This window comes from Sciurus vulgaris (genome assembly GCF_902686455.1).
Source record: "Sciurus vulgaris genome assembly, chromosome: 13".
Classification (NCBI taxonomy): Eukaryota; Metazoa; Chordata; class Mammalia; order Rodentia; family Sciuridae; genus Sciurus; species Sciurus vulgaris.
The window spans coordinates 71,883,111-71,902,042 of record NC_136474.1 but is presented as its reverse complement, the minus strand read 5'-3'; the positions used below and the strand labels follow the sequence as shown (position 1 = coordinate 71,902,042).

At 39.8% G+C, this 18,932-nt stretch overlaps 1 protein-coding gene across 4 annotated transcripts in view; it reads left to right on the top strand.

Annotated features, from left to right (window-relative positions):
- The window catches only part of SKOR2 (SKI family transcriptional corepressor 2), a 52,458-nt gene that overhangs the window by 20,134 nt on the left and 13,392 nt on the right, over positions 1-18,932 (top strand). For 2 of the 4 annotated variants that reach the window (XM_079108233.1, XM_079108232.1), the window contains exons 5-7: positions 3,930-3,980; positions 8,604-8,669; positions 9,050-9,148. In XM_079108233.1, the coding sequence (XP_078964359.1) occupies positions 3,930-3,980; positions 8,604-8,669; positions 9,050-9,148 (216 nt within the window). The remainder of the gene's footprint in view (positions 1-3,929; positions 3,981-8,603; positions 8,670-9,049; positions 9,149-18,932) is intronic. The other 2 variants (XM_079108235.1, XM_079108234.1) reach the window with 1 other exon arrangement.

Genomic DNA, 18,932 nt, shown 5'->3' with positions numbered 1-18,932 from the left:
AGCAAGAGTAGCCAAATGCCTTATCCGTTACTCACTGCGGCTTAGTGGAAATAATTTCTCCCATGCAACAAAAGTTAACATAGTCTACACATACAAGACAGTGTTGACTTATTTACTCACTTACTCCACAATTTGATTCAAATGCCTATAGTATGCTCGCTACTTTGCTAGGCCTTGGAGATGCAAATAGAAATCAACACCAGTCTCTAACCTCGAGTTGCTGGCAATCAAGAGGAGGAGACAGACTAACTGTACTGTGTATGAATACTAGGATAGGGATCTGCCTAGAATTTCATCCAGCAAAGTTTATATAACAGCATTGCTTTCAGTAATGTCTAATCCAATCATTGTTATTGAAAACAACAATATTTAATTTCTTCGTATATGCAACTATAACATTGAAGAATGAACTGTCTCTTCCAACTGCCTGATAAATCAGAATGCATTTTTTTTATTTTTATATGAATTTTTCTCTCCCATGGTTATCAGAAACGTAGTTTATCAAGAAATTTCAATAACCTTTTTCTAAACAAGTAAGGATGTAGGAATATCTTCAAGTGATAGTTACTCACATTAATTGCCCCCTAATACAAATTCAGTTTAGCAGCAATACTTGGTTCCAGTAGATTTTTTTAGTTCATCATTTAATTCAGTTTAGCCTTCCTTCAACCTTTCAGTCGTATTGGTAAGTTACTTTGCAGCAATTTTAGAGAGATTATATTTTTAAATGATTTTTTTTAAACCTCCTGGTTAATGGCTATTAACCCTACACAGAGTGATGTTATACTTCTGTATAATGAGAAGGACCAAACATTGAAGTTCTTAAGCAGCCCAAATTTCTCAGAAGCTAGGAGAATTTTTATCTATAGATCCTGTTAAAAGTGGACCATGCTTAAAACCAAGCCCAGTAGATTGAGGGGATAGTAGTTTGGTCAAAATATTACCCACTCAAAAATATAAATGACAGCATTTCACTTGCAATCCCAGAGTTAAGGTTTTGCATATCCGTTTTGAATAACTTCAGTGAAGTTAAGTGATTTGAAATTGAATGCAGTAGGGTAAGCTGGTAAGACGGCTCAAAGCTATTGCAGGTCAAGGAAATCAGGGAAGTGGAGTCATCCCCACTTTTCAATCCCTTTCACTGTAGAAACCCCAGCACCATCGGACTCCGAGCGTGGCTGCATCTTGTTATATGTATAGAAGTTTTAAAATCAATTTGATTTCCACTGGCATGATTCTCTAGTGTACTTAATATGCTGTGGATGGATTTCTTAGAATAGTAAGAAGCAGTTACACTTCTCATGAATATATAGCGGATGAGGCTCTCTGATTTATTATTCCATTCTATTTTAGAACATGCTTATGATTTTTTTTAAAAAAATGCAAAGGAAGAAGAAGAGAAATTCTTAAAAGCACAGAGTAGTAGATCTAGGTTGTAATTCTCTCACTTATTAGATAAATTCAAGTAAGCTTTGTGTCTCAGTTTATCTGCCTATAAATTTGGATAAAACCTTTAAACTCTAATTTAGTACAAATTTTTACTTTTTTATAATGTATTTTGAGGTCTTTCAATATATGTACTCAAAATTAAATAATCCTTATGTTTCATATATCAGTTTCTTTTTATTTACAAAATATTATTTTCTTTCTAATGATTTTTTAAGTTTATATAAAACTCAAAGAGATAGAGAAGGACAATGAGAAGCTTTCTAGAAAAAATATTAAATAGTATTAACTCACAACACCAATTCTAAAACTCAAGAGAAATCTTGAATGGACTCAAGACTCACTGATCAAAGATATTTATTATACTGATTCAAGAAGCAATGTTTATACAATAAGTTTTGATCATGAATTATAAAGTTTTCCATAACTCTTGGGTCTAATCTTAATCTTGCACTTGTTCTTCAGCAACCCCCTAATGGAGTTAATATTTAGTTAGTTCATTCTACAGAATACCCTCTGCAGGGATATTGATTTTCTTTTTTCTTCTGTTCTGTGACCTCACTAAGTGCCAAACATCACAGGGAAAGTAGTTTAATGTAGAAATTTAACACCAAGAAATTAGCAGAGGACTATATCCCGTTGATAGAGGAGAAAATTATTTAACCTTGCCTTCTATATAATTGATTTTTTAATGTCTTAATGCAAAGCATTCTTTACAAACTCTCTAAAACAAAGCAAAAAAAATAAACAAACAATTATTTTTGGTTATAAAAATAAAAATAAAAAATAAAAACTCTCTAAACCGTATGTTGTGCTAAATTTTGGTTATTCTTAAACATACTAGTTATACCAACTGTAGATTAATTTTGACCCCCATCCTGTTTATACCTCTAAAATAGATTATAAGAGAAAGAGAAAATTAAAAATTACAGAAAAATCTTGATTAACTCCAGATTATAGAACTAAGATCAATTATTAAAACTCAATGTTTATTTGGGAATTAAATGTGTATGAATGGAGTCTGTTCAGCAGAGGTCAGGCCCTGTGCTGAAGTTGCTGGGAAGCAGGAAGGCAGAACGTTAGTCCAGCCTGAAAGGGGATGGCAGTTCATTGGGGACAGCATGCAGAGACCATTTGCAGCTTCCAGTACAGGATGTATCTGCTCCCCTGCACCAGAACAGAGGCAGTAGCACACAATTCCCATGAACTATGGAAACATTTGGATGCTTGACGGAAAGGAACATTCTTTATCCAAACGTTAGAGTACATGTGCATCTCATGTACGGACAAAGCCTCCAACTAAAATAATTTCCTTTACTAAAGTTACCTTGAGTGGGCAATTATATAGCATGCTTGCTTTCTATAAAAGGAAATATTTTCTCCAAATATTTTTCAAGTGTTGTCAACAGCAGTACTAGGGGGACACAGAGGCCCTTTCAGTGACAGGCAACTTGCTCACAGCTGGCAGTATCTCTGAGTACCAGTGCAGGATCAAGGGAGAATTTAAGAAGGAAATAGCCAAGACAAGGAACAGGAGACCAAGTGGGGGATGAAAGGAGGGGCATTTCATATTAATCCCATGCACATAGTATACCCTACACACATACAGGCTACAATATTTAAATGATCTGATTTACTGAATTCAGTGATTGGCTTGAGAACAATGGTATCTATTTAATCAACTTCTCCTCCTGCCACATGACCAGAAACAGAACATGTCATCTCACTTACTCATTTGGCAATAATTAAATGAGCTTGGACTGGAGATGTAGCTCAGTGGTAGAGCCCTTGCATGGCGTGCATGAAACCCTGAGTTCAATCTCTGTCACCACAAAAAATAAAATAAAAGTAAATAATTAAATAAGCTCTAAAAGTGTAAGTTATTTTAACTTACATATATGTTCATTGATATATTCCCATGTTTTGGTTATAATTCAGGACTACGTTTTTATTTTGAAAGGCCAAATGAAACAAAACATTTCCTTCTGGAATATCACAAACTTCCCCAGTAAATTGAAAATACAGAGTTAGCCTAACTTAGTCAGAATGTATAAATGGAACAAAATGTGCCTTTTCATTTGTAGAACTGAGTTCATGTTTTAAAACCCTTTATGACACATGAGGATTTATAATAGCACTAGTTGATGTTTCTTTCATAAATCAGAATGAGTTAAGTGCAAGTATTAGTGGAATACATTTGTATCCTTCCCTAGGGTAGGATAGGGTTACCTGTAGGTCAGCATCTCCCTGTTCTCAAAAAACATTTTTTTGTGGAGAAGAGCAGATTAATATAGGAGAAACACTAAATATTGGGTACAAAGGGGCAAAGGGAAGATGATAAACATTTTGAACTTCAACACAGGAAGGAGGTCAATGGCACTTGCTAATGTTGAGTAAAGCTTCTAAAAGTGTCATTGAAGTCAGGCTGCTATAACAAAAATACCATAGACTTGGGTGTTTTAAGCAATTTTTATTTCTCATAGTTCAGGATTCTCAGAAGTCCAGGATCAAGGCACCAGCAGACCCAGTGTTCGGTGAGGGCTCTCTTCCTGATTCATAGATGGCTATTTTTTATTGTATTCTCATGTGGCAGAAAAGTGGGAGGGAGCTCTCCGGGGTCTCTATTATAAGGGCACTAATCCCATTCCTGAGGATTCTGCTCTCAAAACCTCCCAATCGCCTCCTGAAACATCGAGTTGGAGATTAGGACCTCAACATATGAATATTGGAGAGATGCAAACTTTGGGTCTATGACTAACAGAGGCTTGGATGGCATTCTGATTTTGGATGAACAGGGAGGAAAGGGTAGGGCACCTTAGGCAAGAGAAACAATATAAGACAGAACCATCCAACAGAAATGGGAAATAAAGGCCTGACTTTAATAAAGGCTTTGTGTTGGCAACAGACACCTCCATTCAGCAGGTATGACAAAGCTATGGGAGAACCTGGAGGCTTCAAGGAAAGAATTTAGAATGAATTCTTTGATATAGACCGCTGGGAGCTATTGCAGGTTCTTGAGCAGAGGTGTGGCATGATAGTCAAGAGAAAGTAGTAACTCTTGTGCCTTGGAAGGTAGTGATAATGAATTTATTGACTGCTTTTTAAAAATTATTTTATTTTATTCGTTCTAATTAGTTGTGACTGCCTTTTCTTTGTAAGTTCCAGTTCCTTCTTCATTCGCTAGTTACTGCCCCTGCCTGCTACAGCCTGACACATTCTCACATCCATTTCTCTTGTGTTTCCACTTCCCAATGGCTGAGTGAGGGCAGAACCAAGGGTGGGGCGGAGCATTCGCCTAGCATCTGGGACCACCTGGTGCTGGAGGACCCTAGAGAGAACAGGAAAGCAGGAACGTTATAGCCGCAGTCCCCTGGTCTCCATTGCACTGGAACAGTGGAGTTTCTCTCATGTAGCTCGCTGCTGCCTCTATCAGCTGGGGCTGTGTGGAAACCACCAGAGCAGAGTGAGCTGGTCCTGTGAAGGTACCCTGGTGGGGGACTATGGTGGACACACCCAAAAGCAGCAGCTTTTAGTCACATCTGTCCATGAGATGCTCTATCACTGAGCATTTAAAAAAAAAAAAATTTTTTTTTTTTAAATTTTGAGACAAGGGCTCTCTAAGTTCCCCTTACTGGTCTTGAACTTGCAATCCTCCTGCCTCAGCCTCTGTACTAGGTGGAGTTACAAGGATGCACCACTGTGCCTGGCTCACAGAATCCATTTTATGTCCTGATTATTCATTATGCTCCAACTTCAAACCACTCACCTGTCTTCTTGTGTGGTCTGACTTAAGACATGTTTGAGGTCAGGCCTCCAAAATTCCTTCCGTGTGTAACAGTCTCTACTTTAGCTCTACTGCTTGGATTTCTATGGTTCCCCACACTGTCACTTTTTTTTTTTTTTTAAGGGAAACTATGAGGGAGAAAAAAGCCAGCAGTTTAATGTTGGGATGTCTCCAAAACCATTCATTAATTTTATAAAAGTAAAATGCATCTAACCTGATGGAATATTTATAAAAATTGGGAGCTCATTGTCAATTAAATCACATTTATTTAATCTAGTATTAGACTGCCTTTTTTTTTTTTTAACCAGATGGTAAACATTAGCAGCAATAGTGAACAAACATCCAGGCTCCCAGAGGTCATTTTTAACCACCATTAACAATCTGGTTTTCACAGATTAGTAATATACAAAAGGCAACCGTCCAGTATAAGATGCACACAAGGTAGTTGAAGCTGCTTCTGTGCTCCTTATTTACCTAACATCTAACTATTTAAAAAATGCTTTGTAAGAGAAACATTTAAATCTTCTTGGCTCCAAAAGTTTCAGTAAAATATCTGTTTGAAATAGACACTGATATTAATAAAACCTTTGCTAAGCTGATAAAAAGAAAAGCTGATTATTAGTGTCATCAGATTTTCCTGTGGTTAACATTTTCTTATTACCTATTTGTTTAGTGATTTCATACCCATGTAAACGTGACTAATTGTGAATTGGAAAATAAATTTGCATATCATATTTTAATTTTTAACCTGAATTATCAAATTGAAGTGAAATATAAAATAATCAGTCCATCAAATATACTAATGAGTCAAAAACAATTCAGTCTTTCATGTGACGAGAGCATAGAACATGGCTTCTAGAATTGCCTTTTCAGGAACAAATGATCTCATCTACATCATGTCTTGAGTGATCACGAAAGTTGTAGAATGATACAGTCTCATTATGCCCCATAGACCAGTGCAAAGATATGTGTATGCTGGTTCTTCTCTCATTCAGATTCAGTATTGTAGGGCTGGGAAGATAGCTCAGCTGGTAGAGTGCTTGCCTCATAAGCACAAGGCCCTGAGTTCAATCCCCAATACTGAAAAAAAAAAAAAAAAATTGATTCCAGATTCAGTATTGTATATGATTGTGAAACTTCTATACACTTAACTGGCTGACTGAGACAAAACAGGCAAAACTGCACATGATATACATTTATCTTCATTTCGAAATACCATTATACTTCCTTTACATATAAGTGATTCGTGTCAACCTTCATATTGTTTTTCTTCTAGATAATAGTATTATTAGGAGTTACATCGAGGTCTATATTTAAAACTATTTCACAGGTATTTCCTTGTTATTTTCTCATGATGTGAAGAAGCCAAGGATTCAAGATTAAGAGTGAACTTTCACACCTAGGCCTAGAGAGGTCACGTCCAAGAGGGGTGGGAATGGGATTGTGTGGAAGTGACTAGCTAGAGAGAACATGCCTGCCATTAAGGAACTTAGGAATAAGGAAATGGAGCCTAAGGGTATTATTAGGCTCCATCCCTATCCGTGCATATATTCTGGAATTCTGGCATACACACAAGCATGGATATTTGCATACACATGAGCATGCATAGCATGCACACACTCCTGACAATCACCAGGTGGAATGCAGAACTACCATGTACAGGATCATGTTGAAGATTTTCCTGTTAGTCCATGATACCCAAGTATAAGTTGCTGCTTTCAGGAGAAATTCTGTTTCTCTTTTCATAGAAAATTTTACATTGGCAATGAAATTTCCCAGTATTCCTACAAGTGCCTGGGGCCATTACATTTCTTTTCTTGCTGAGGGAAATGAATAAATAGAAGGGAATTGAAATGATAAATTCTTACCCATGCCATAATTTAGAATTTACAACCTTCTGGGATTCCTTTCAGTAACAACTGAAGATACTTCATTGAAGGGTTATTGTGTCTCCAGCACCATGTTAGGCCCCAACCACACGAAAAGACAGAGCCCCTCCTCCAAGTAGCACATGACTTAGTGGGTGAGGAAGAACCGGCAGACAGGACCATGGCCTGTTCAAGATGCTCTCAGGACACAGAGGAGGGATCTAGCCCCTCAGGACTGGGAAGGGGAATCCATAAAACCTTTTCAGGGCACTCTGGCTCGGCCAGCGATTAAACCCAGGGGTGCTCTACTGAGCTACATCCCAGTTCTTCTTATTTTTTATTTTGAGACAAGGTCTCACTAAGTTGCCCAGAGTGACCCTGATCTTGCAATCCTTGTGCCTCACCTTTCTGAGTCGCTGGGATTACAGCCCTACCCAATGTCAGAGTACCTTTATCTCTTCTACCATACCTCTTTAGAAAAAAAGTAGAAAACTTAATTACATTACTTGGACATTGCAGAAATCAGTTGAAAGTTTGAAAATACAATTATCTGCTTAACTGAATGATTGGATTTCTTTGGTTTATTTAGATTTTCTGGATTATGTAGACTCAATGTACTGTAGATAGAACTTTTACAATTTTTTTTTTAGCTTTCTATTATTCTAGCCAGTACAAGCAAAATAGGTAAGAACAACAATCTAAAATTTATCCACAACATCATTGAGTTTTTTGGTTTATTTTTTGTGTTGGTGCTGGGGATTGAATCCAGGGCCTTGTGCATGCTAAGCCTGTACTCTGCCATTGAGTTACACCCCCAGCTCCCACAATATAATTTTTATTGGTCCAAAATGAGTAATTAAAAGACTATCAGCAAGCAAGTAAATATTTACAAACTTGCAGATAACTAATTTCACATCCCTGTTTTAAGTTGATTTTTTTTTTTTTTTAAACAAGCCATCCATTGCCAGGAAACCCCTTCGAGCTCATCAGTGCTCTCTAAAGAACAGCCCAAGGCTTTGCCCCACTTTTTCAGTGCCCCACATTTTAGGGACCCAGGAAGTCTAGAAGGCTTCTGCCTCTGTGGTCTTGAGGGCCTCCCAGTAGCAATGAGGCTACTTCACTCTTCACGTCAGGGAGGAGAGCGATTCTGATCAGATTTCTGTCAGAAATCTTGACCTGTCCAGCCCGCTCTTTTGCCCATTCTAGCAATTTCTTCTGTTGTACAGGATGGAAGTGGTGGGGAACCTGGTGGGTTGACTTCAGGATCCTGCCTTCATGGGGCTGCCGAGCACAGGCCAGGCAGTTGTGCCCTTACTTTCTGTGGTTCCCTCCTCGGTTCAGGAGAATCGTGCATGAGCAAATGAAAACCACACTTGGTTCTGAGCAGTTCCAATTTCAGGTTATATTCAATCAACTCTTCTGTAGATATGAAAAGAAAATGAAAAGAAAGACTTTCAGAAAAGAGCCTACACAAAACTAATAATATTTTTCTCCTTTTTTAAAAGGTGAACATACACAAGAAACCAGTTCACCTCATTCACTCAAAAAGGATGTAGAAAATATGGGGAAAGGTAAAGAAAAGTTTTCATCCTGTAGAACTTCTCTTAGCTTTAAAAGACTATGGAGATAATAAGAGGATATTTTTGTTCTACACCATATTTTAAGCTTGACAAGCAACATATGAATAATATATGGACCATTGGGTGGATATAATTGAGATTAATGCATACATATCAATCAATACATGACACTGTAATACAATACTTTAAAATAATATATTACATTGATTTATATTCATGGATTTCTGCACAAAATCTATCCTATGTCTATGCAACACTTTTTAAACTGGTAAAATATTTTGTCTTATAATAATAAATTGCCATATATAACAGTTCTCTAGAGAGTTATTTATACAGATTAGTAAAATGACTCTTCTTTTTTTTCCTATTAGAAGAACTTCAGAAGGTTTTATTTGAACAAATAGATTTACGGAGACGACTAGAACAAGAATTCCAAGTGTTAAAAGGAAACACATCTTTCCCAGTATTCAGTAAGAAATCACTTTTATTTCATTGAATTTGTGATATTTGATGACATTTCTATTATTAGCCTTAAGAAAGTGATTCTAAGTATTAAGTGATTAAATTCAATCCCACACAGTCTCCCCATGGTCTGCCTAAATGTTCATAAATTATAGTCTCTTATTTGTGCTTTCAGTTGGCTCACAGATAAGATTTCTTACAAAAGCCTTTGGTATTTATGTATAGATATGTGTATGTGCGTGTGTATAGTGTCTATTTAAAAATAAGTATTTAAACATATAATTAAAATGTAAATATGTTCATATAGTCAGATTGTATATTTTTAAACAAAATAATTACTTGGGTATTATTATTATCTAAAGTAGGAAAAGCAAATGAACTCTTATTCTCAAATAACTCTGAATGAGTACCTGGTGCCTGCATTACATATAAATATGAAAATGTAAACTTTAACAATTTAATGTACATGAATATTTTGTTACAGTAGTACCTCTTTATCATTGGGGGAGACATTCAAAGATTCCCATTAAGTGCATGAAACTGCCTTTAGGAACTACATATACTGATTTTTCCTATACATAATACCTATGGTAAAGTTTAATTTACTAAGGGATTAACAACAATAATAAAATAGAAAAATAACAACACATAGTATAGTGAAAATTATTTAAAATTTATGATTTGTTTATTTCTGGAATTTTCCATTTAATATTTTTGGACCATGGTTGACTTTCAGTAACTGGATTAAGAGGGAACTTAAAGGGACTTAAAGAGGGGACTAATTAAAGCTCATATACCTTTAGATGAAAACTGATAAAACTTTAGATGTTTTGCATTCTGAGTCAGCATTGATTATTAAAATTCCATTCCAAATGGGGGGACAGGAGACATTGTAGCCTAAAAATTATTGTTCTGCTCCCAGAGTCTTGGAATTTTGGAAAGATTTTTATGTAGGTATCCAGAGTTCTAAAATTCATCTGCCCTGAGCTGGGTCACATGGGACAAATGCATCCTAGCAGTATTTTTCAAGCTTTCTGGAGTTTCATTTAGTCATATTCACCTTTTCAGAGAAAGTGGGAAAGCAAACAAGATGTACATTTCTTTAAAAATATATAAATTTAAAATCAATTTTTTCTGAGACAATTCTTTAGAATATCAACATGAACCTCGCTGCTAATCTGGGCATCACAAAATTAGATCTGGCAGGTCTGTGCCGGAGCCACAGACCAGCATCCAGCAAGATTTTTTAGTAACTGACCATTTTGATCATATGAGCCTGAAGGTCTGCGCTCACCAAAGCTTCCCAGGTGCCATCGTCAGCACAAACGGAAGTGGACCTCGGGAGCATTGTGAATAGCGCCAGGTTCTGGCAACACGTCAAACTGAGTTTCACCAACACTTAATGGGGGCTCAACACAAGGAGGTAGCTGAGGGATGGGGGAGAGCTCTGACCACAGGAGCAGGAGGGTCTGCCAAGTTTACGATCTCTTGGAAACTACAAGGCAGGTTTGGGACTCAGGGCTTCAGTGTTTTAAATCCAGAGAATACCTCTGGGCCTCAGAATAAAATCGAAAGCAGGAGAACAGCCAATAACTTTTGGTAGTATACTTAGGAACATCATGACATTTGTACCTTCAAGGAAAGAAAAACATTAAAAATATCTTTGAAGCCTTAAAAAACAGGTACTTGGATAGGATCCAGGATTTGCTAACTTCTAAAGCTATATCTTAAGAAAGATTGTATCCTACAGTTCTTTGAAGCATTGAACAAACAGCAAACGATTTATTTCCCCATGGTTGGTGTTTCTCTAATCGTAGAGTTTGCAAAGTCCTACTTTTAGATCCACTGGAATGGGTCCAAGTCCTGTTGAATCCCTAATGTGCCCCTTTAGCCCCCCCATGAAGACAGTGTAGCCATAATTTATCTCATTAATAAAAAACCTAATTAACAGTCTTTTAAGGAATTGACTGACTTACAATAATTTATACATTTTCCTTAGTAACTGCTCTATCATACAGTGTGTACAACACATTTCTGTTGAAAAAAATTGCTACGATTGGTCAGTTTCAATTCAAATCTATCATTCATTATTTTGATCTGAATTAAAATGAATCCTCTGTGATTGCCGCATATATAAAACACTTCAACTGAATAACAACAAAAATTTCCACTTTTTTATGGGTACCATACTTGACTGACCAAGGAAGTGGCATGTGTGTGCCCAAGTTTGAATAATGTGTGGTTTTGACACACCACAAAGAAGCAGTCAATTTCACACGGATGAAAATAGCAAATACGAATTATGTGCCTGTTAAGTAAATGTGAGGGGGTGTAAGGCTAGTGGATGGATTTAGATTCTGTCAGATGAAAATTCTGGCCTTTGTAAAACTGCATGGAAAGAAAGCCTAGAGGAAACCCCATGAGCGTTTTGGAAACCTTCTTCCTAAGAGGTGGACAGACACACTCATGTAATTCAAGCTTTCTGGAGTTCCTTTTAGTCATATTCACCTTTTCAAAGAAAGTGGGAAAGCAAACAATATGTACACGTCTTTAAAAATATATAAGTTTAAAATTAATTTCAATTTTAAAATTAAAACCCCCGGGTAGGAGCCGTAAAATGTGACAATAGGAATCCAGCCTCAAAAATCTACCTGACCTGAGTCCATGCTCCTTGTTAGTTGCCTAACCATGGAAACTGTTAAATGGGGCAGATCATCCCTGCTCAGAGGGTGAGAGGACTAAATGAGACCATGGAAGTGAAGTGCTGCACTTACAGAAGCACAACATAAGTGTGCAGTTGACATAACGGCAATGATGGTGGTGATTATGTAGCAGAAGGAGGAAGAACAGGGCATCTAGGAAAGTCTTTCTAAAACTGGAACCAAATAGTGGACTTTGAGGATTTCTTGTGGTCCTGAGGGTTGGTGAGGTCCACAGGAATTAACCCTGGGTGTGGAGAGGTACAGATAAAGATTAGAGGGTGGAGGAGAAGGAGGAAAGGAAAGGAAGAGGAGGAGGAGGACAAAGAAGGAGAAAGGAGAAGAAAACAGAGATAAAGAAAAAGGGAAGAAGAAGGAGAAAGAAACAAGTCTCCATCCTTGGTCAGGAGGCAGAGGTTGGGAGGATGAGAAGGAACAAGCAGATCTCTATTGCTGAACCCGAGGCTTCCATGAGCACCCCTGCCTGACCCTGGTGGAAGAGAGGAGCAAAAGATCCAGCCAGGCAGGGGATTCTGAGGGAGGGCTCCAGGTTTTGCAGCAGCCTCCCCCACTCACTAGCTAGTGACCTGAGACCAGTTCCCTAAGCTCTTCCCCAACAGTAAAGCCATGTTGTGCCTACCTCCAGGGCTTGCAGAGAGGATTAAATGAATGAAGTGTTTGAAGTGTTTCCCATGGAGCTGGGTGCACAGTAACTGCCAAGAAATGCAAGTTGTTACTACAAACATGTTTTAAAGTTTTATGCTTACATTCCTGCACAGACTTTATCATAAGCCAGCTAAGATCAGAAAAGAGAGCATCTAGAGAATTTTTGGTCTGTACTTAGAGAAGGTGGAACAGGCAGTGAAGCTTATTTTGATATAGGACAGCTAAAGAATTAAAAGACTGAGCAGGGCGTGAAAGGCGGTCAGGAGGCTATCTTAAGAACATGGGAAAAATGGATTCTAGAACTGAAGGGAAATAGGTGTCGGGGGGGATGGCTTATGGGCACCTCCACTGTGATCAAGGTCACTTTGTGATGACAATAGAATGGCTGATCCAACATGTTCTGCAATGACCACCATGTTGAATTGGACTACAGAAAATGACTCAAGGTGACCCCAAATGCCACCATTTTAAAGTCCCCCACTGTTGACTGGTCTGATCATTTTTGCAGCTGTGAAGTCAAAAAGTCATTTTTATTACCACATCTTGTCCTCCTCTAGCAAATCTGTCGCCTCTCCCTTTCTCTTCTCCAACTATGCCTTACTTTAGTATAGCATTCATCCTTTGACTGTAGTTTTTAATTCATTTTGCTTTCTTCCCACCCGCCATCCCTATGAACTCAGAGCCTGGCCCTAAATCTGGCGGCAATGACTGGGTGCCCCTCACCTCCCTTCCCGGCCCTGCTTGTGGTTATCTCACTCTTCCTCAAACTGCCCGTGGCCCATGTTCCATTCAGGAAGCCATAATGGTTGCCCACCTCTCGACATGTGGTGTCCACATTAACTCCTTATCTACTCTCAAGGCCCTCCTGGGCTGGCCCACCCTGCCCCGCCAGCCTTGGATCTCTCCCTACTCCCAGCTCCAGTTAGCAGGCGGACACTCCCCACCCCCTGGCTTTCCACCTCTGCACTCTACATTTCTCGGGCTGGGAATGGTCCCCTTGGCCTGGCCCTCCTCCTCATCTGGGCACAACTCCAGGACGCCTTGTCCCCTCTGCAGTGGGCACCCTGTTCTGCAATGAGCCCTCCTGTGCACACTTGGGCTTCGGCTGTGCTGGGCATTGTCTCCTCTCGTCACCCTACCGCAGTGCAGAGGTTCAGAACTGGGCCAGTGGCAGGGGGCCTCCAGCCCTGGCACACCGTGGGTACAGAAACGGACTCTTGGGAAATGGTCGGTGAAGATGTCGACGTCAGATTTAAAGAGATAAGCATTGACATTGAGGACTGGGGTTGTAGCTCAAGGGTAGAGCGCTTGCATAGCACGTGTGAAGCACTGGGTTTGATTCTCAGCACCACCTATAAATAAGTAAAGGCCCATTGACAAATAAAAAAAATTTTTTTTTAATTGATATTGAAAGAGGATCAGTGAAGACTGTTGTCTAAAGGAGCCAACCCGGGCTGAGAGTTGAGTCCTTGGTTCTGCAGGCATGGGGACAAACTTGTAGCCCCTGAGAGAACTGTGGGGGAAAGTCAGTTGGTTACTCCAGGGAGCTGGGGCTTCATGAAAAACGTGAGTAGATTTCATCTAGAATGTCATCATTTCAGATTCGCATAAGGAATTGCTCTTCCAGATAGCTGATTACGTCCTAATAAAAACAAACTACATCTGCTACCTGAATCTGGTTGTCCACATCTTCCCCCTGTGGCTGTTACTGGGGGTTCATTTATGTTCAGTGGTTCCCTCCTCCTTCCTCTCTCTTCCTTCTCTGGAGGTGGGGGGGACTTTCCAAAATACCATACAGACCAAAAGTCTCTGTAGTTGCTTGAAAATAGTAATAGCAAAATGAAGATGCGTATGGAAAAAGAATCCCACAGCCTGGTGCTCCCTGTGTAAGGTGTCCCAGGTCACCAGACCTGTCACACAGGCTTTCTTCGTACCCTGGCCCAGGAGTGCAGGCTAGATACCGCTCTTGCTGTTTAGAGAGCTTTGGCTTTCAAGCTGTCCTGTTTGCAGTGCACAGCCTGAGCCGCTGTGTTGGCTGGCACGCTGCACTGCAGCCTTTCTCTCTGTTACCTCCTTTTATATCATCTCTTTCCAAAAATAGTTGAGTTTTAAGTGATTCTCATTAGAGAAATAAGCTTAATGATTTCATCTCCAATTATATTTCCAACAACCTTCAGAATACAGCAAAGGTTTTAATATTTTTGTTTCTTTGCCAATTTACAATCTTTGTATCTGAAAAGTTATACCCATGCTTGACTTTGAAAATTTTAAATGTACAGAAATACAAAAGGAAGAAAACAAAAAAATCACCCATAATCTTGTGAAGGTTATTAACATTTTGGAATTTCAGTCTTTTTAATACAGAGTAATTTCTTTTTTTAACAGTGAAATTTTATATAATTTTTTTATCTTCCTTTTTCCCCCCTTCCTTCTCTCTTATCCTTCTCCTTCTTTTTCCAAATTTGGGGATTGAACCCAGGTGTACTCTTCCACTGGGTTACATACCCGACCCTTTTTATTTTTCATTTTGAGTCAGGGCCTGATTTAGTTGCCCAGGTTGGCCTCAAACTTTATCCTTCTGCCTCAGCCTCCTGAATTGCTGGGATTATAGGCCTGTACCTATGTCTAACTAATCCTTCTTTTTTCTCACTTAAAATGTGTCTCTTGAGGCTGGGGATGTAGTTCAGTGGTAGAGCACTTGTCTAGCATGTGTAATGTCCTGGGTTGCATCCCCAGAAACACACACACACACACACACACACACACAATCTTTTTATTATTACACATCATTCTATAAATGTCTTGTGTGTGTGTGTGTTGTGTGTGTTGTGCTGGGAATCAAACCCAGGGCTTCACATATGCTAGGCAAGTGCTCTACCACTGAGCTACTAAGAAGGTCCCTATGAAGTCTTCTTACGTTAGGCAGTATGGTTTGTCCAAGCTTCAGATGAGGGACACAATTGTAACTAAAATCTTTGCACATGTCCGTTATAATTTCCTTATTTCCTTGGGATAAACTCCTGAAAGAATTGTTATATTAAAGAGTATGAACTTTTTAAAGCTCTTACCATCTACTTTCAAGTTTCTTCCCCCAAAGTGTGTGCCAATTCATGCTGCCATCCCTGGGACCACGTTTATCATCTTTTCTTTTAGTCTTCTCTACCTTAACTGGAAAATGGTGCCTCATGTTATTTTCTTTTATTACTAATATATTGAACATTCATTCGAATGTTCTGTAAGCCCCATTTTATATCCTCCCCTGTATTTCTTCTGATGTGTCCATTTTCTTATTGATTTGTAGGAGCCCCTCACCTACCAAAATATTACATTTTTGACATGACACAAATATTCTCTGCTTTGTATCAATATCTTTAGATGGTACCAATGGTGTTTTGTGTTTGGGAAGCTTAATTTGTAATTTATTTTTATATCAAAGTTTTTAAGTTCTCTCTAATCAAATCAATCCATCTTTTCCTCTTTGATTTTTTGCCTCTGATGCCTTTCCCTACTGCAATCCTTACAAAAATATTCATCATTCATTTTTTTACAATAATTTAATGCCTTTGTTTTTCTTTTCATTGTAAGGGATTGTATAATGTGTGATAATAGAGCAATGAGCTCGAATGAAGTGAAGACTAGTTCACATCATTCCATGTTGAATTGCCCTTAGCGATTTCCACCCCGTGACTCTCAGAATCTTTTGGAATCCCAAGGAATTACTCCAGTCAGGTCAGCTTCTGGTTGCCCCTCATTCCTAGTCTATCTCAGTATCCCACACTGGTCAGAGGCACTTTGCACCCCTAGAGAGACAGAGGAGCCTGCTGAGGTTTAGAGGAACGCTGTCTCCTAGAGGGAGGTCTGTTCTTCTTCTGGACTGTCTGTGTCTGGAAACAGTGGTTTCCTGGAGGCATTTTGGGCTGGGGCAATGGACCATGGTGTTGGAACCAGGGCAGTTTGTAGAGGACTGTTGCCCTGTCCCAGTCCGTGGGCTTTGACCCACTCTGGAGAGCCCTAGTGTGGCATGGTGGCTGCCAGCTCCTCACACAGCCCCCCACCCCTAATTGTTATCTGTGTGAATCAAAATCCCCCACTCCTCTCCCAGCATGGGAAAGATGGGGTGGGTGCTTGGAGCCCAGCCACATCCGTTTACCTCATCATCAAATCTTACGACACTAGAGCAAGAAAGGACCTCAAGAGCACAGCGATGCACACCCTCGGTTCTCCAGATGAAGGTCTGAGGCTGCAAAGTGGGGCACTTCCCGTCGATGGCAGAATCCAGACCTGCTGCTGGAGAGTACTGTGCTGGTTTCATCAGCTTACCCCTGCTGTGTGCCAAGCACTGCGGAGGGCCTGGGGAAATTTAAAAAGTGTCTACAACTTCCCTTCCTGCTTCTCAAGAATTCACTGATAAGCTGGAAGACAAATGTGTAATGACTAATAGTGTGTATTGTGGACGCATTGTCAGAGGTCCTGACCGGGTGCTGGAGGAGTACAAAAGAAAGGTGACCGATTCTGGCAGAAGGGGCAGGGGAATTAGAGGGCTTTCTTGGGAAAGTGATGTTTGAACTGGACTTTAAAGAAAAGGCTGGTGTTTTCTGTGAAGGCAGAACACCGCTGGAGCAGAGGCACAGACCCCGAGTTGGCTGCATGGTTGAGGTTTGGAGGGTGGTTTGATAGATGGCAGGTGCAGGGCGTTTCCTCTGTGCCCTCTGCTGCAGCCACTGACACTCCCGGACACCGTCTCCTCCCACTCCGTTCTCCCCAGGTCTGTGCCAGAACTGCTTCCTTCTTCCCTCCCCAAGGGAACGAGAGCCCCCATCCTCCCTCTGCACAGATACTTCTGGCCCTGCAGTGCCTTTCACACCCAGTTCAGAGGAGAGAGTAGAGATCAGGTCTTAGGGGAAAAAAATAAAGTAAAATACATGCTAGGGGTTGAGGGAAGAATTCAAATAGCATAGAAAGATAGAAGTAATAAATAAATAAAAGCAACAAAGTCTTTTAATCTCTAAGTATCCTGAGTCTCATGAGTGCCAAAGATTTATTTATTATCTTGAAAATGACGGCCATCAGAGATTTTTAAGCAGGAGAATGAAAAGGATTTGGAAAGGGAAGGACCAGAGGTCTGGGGTCAGTTGGGAAGTTCTTCAGGAAGAGGTGCCTGTGTTTGGGAGGTAACAGTGACAGAGGGAGGATGGAGGGAGGACACACAGGATCCACAGTTGACTGCAGAGGTGAAAGGAAGCGGAGAGGAAAAGCTGAGGATGGCGTTTCTCTAAGCAGCTGCCCTATTAACCGTAAATGCAAAAAAAAAAAAAAAAATTATAATACTTAATCTCAAAATCATGATCATTTCTGCTTTAAAGCAGAAAGAGCCAAAGTTAGCCAAGTCTACACTTCAAAAAAGATCATATGGAGAAGATGCAGCACTGTGCTGTGCATTTGAAAGTCATTTCTTAAATGAAAGAAAATGATGGATATGCAGAATTATAAAGCAGTTTTGTATAACAATATCTCTTAAAGTCCCCCATCCCCGGCTTCGCAGATCAAGGCAGTCTACAGAATGGCAGCGGGCCAAAGGGAGACATACCAGGGCTGATGTGGGGTGAGAAGGATGCCAGGGGAGTCAGGCCGGAACACAAGTGGGGCGAGCTGCCGGGAAGCCAGCAGGCGTGCTCCACAGACTCGGGTTCTCCTGGCCCAGGAGGCATCCCCTGCACATCAGTTCATCCCCTCGCTGGCACTGGGCTTGCAGAGACAGTGCAAGCTCAAGTGCTGTTCCTTACACAAGTGTGCAAAGGTTAGAGAGCATAAATGCTGTGGACCTTTCTTTATAATTCTTCTGTGCAAGGGATTAGACTTGCTGGGGGCTGAGATACTGTGAAATAGAAGACATAGGCCTTACTCTCTCAGAAGTTACTATCTATTCTAATGAAATCATAGATTGCTGAAAACATTTCTTTAAATAGCCATAATGTTTTACTTAAAAGTGGGGAGGGCTACAGAGCAGGGACTCTCTATGGAACTGTCAGCAATATTTTAGATACAGTGGTCCCTTGGCATCCATTGGGGATTGGTTCCCCCTGCAGCTACCAAAATCCGTGGATGCTCAAGTCTCTTATATAAAATGACATAGTATGTGCATATAACCTCTGCACATCCTCCTATATACTTTAAATCATCTCGAGATTATTTACTATACCTAATACAATGTGCATGCTGAGTAAATAGTTGTTATGCTGTATTGTTTAGGGAATTTTGGCAAGAGGAAAATCTGTACATGTTCAGTACAGATGTAGTTGTTTTAAAATGCATATTTTTGATCTTAGGTTGCTTGAATCATGAATGCAGGACCCTCAGACATGGAGGGCCAACTGTATACTAAAAGTAGATTGTGCACTTTAACTAATTTCCTTCTCTATTCCTCTTT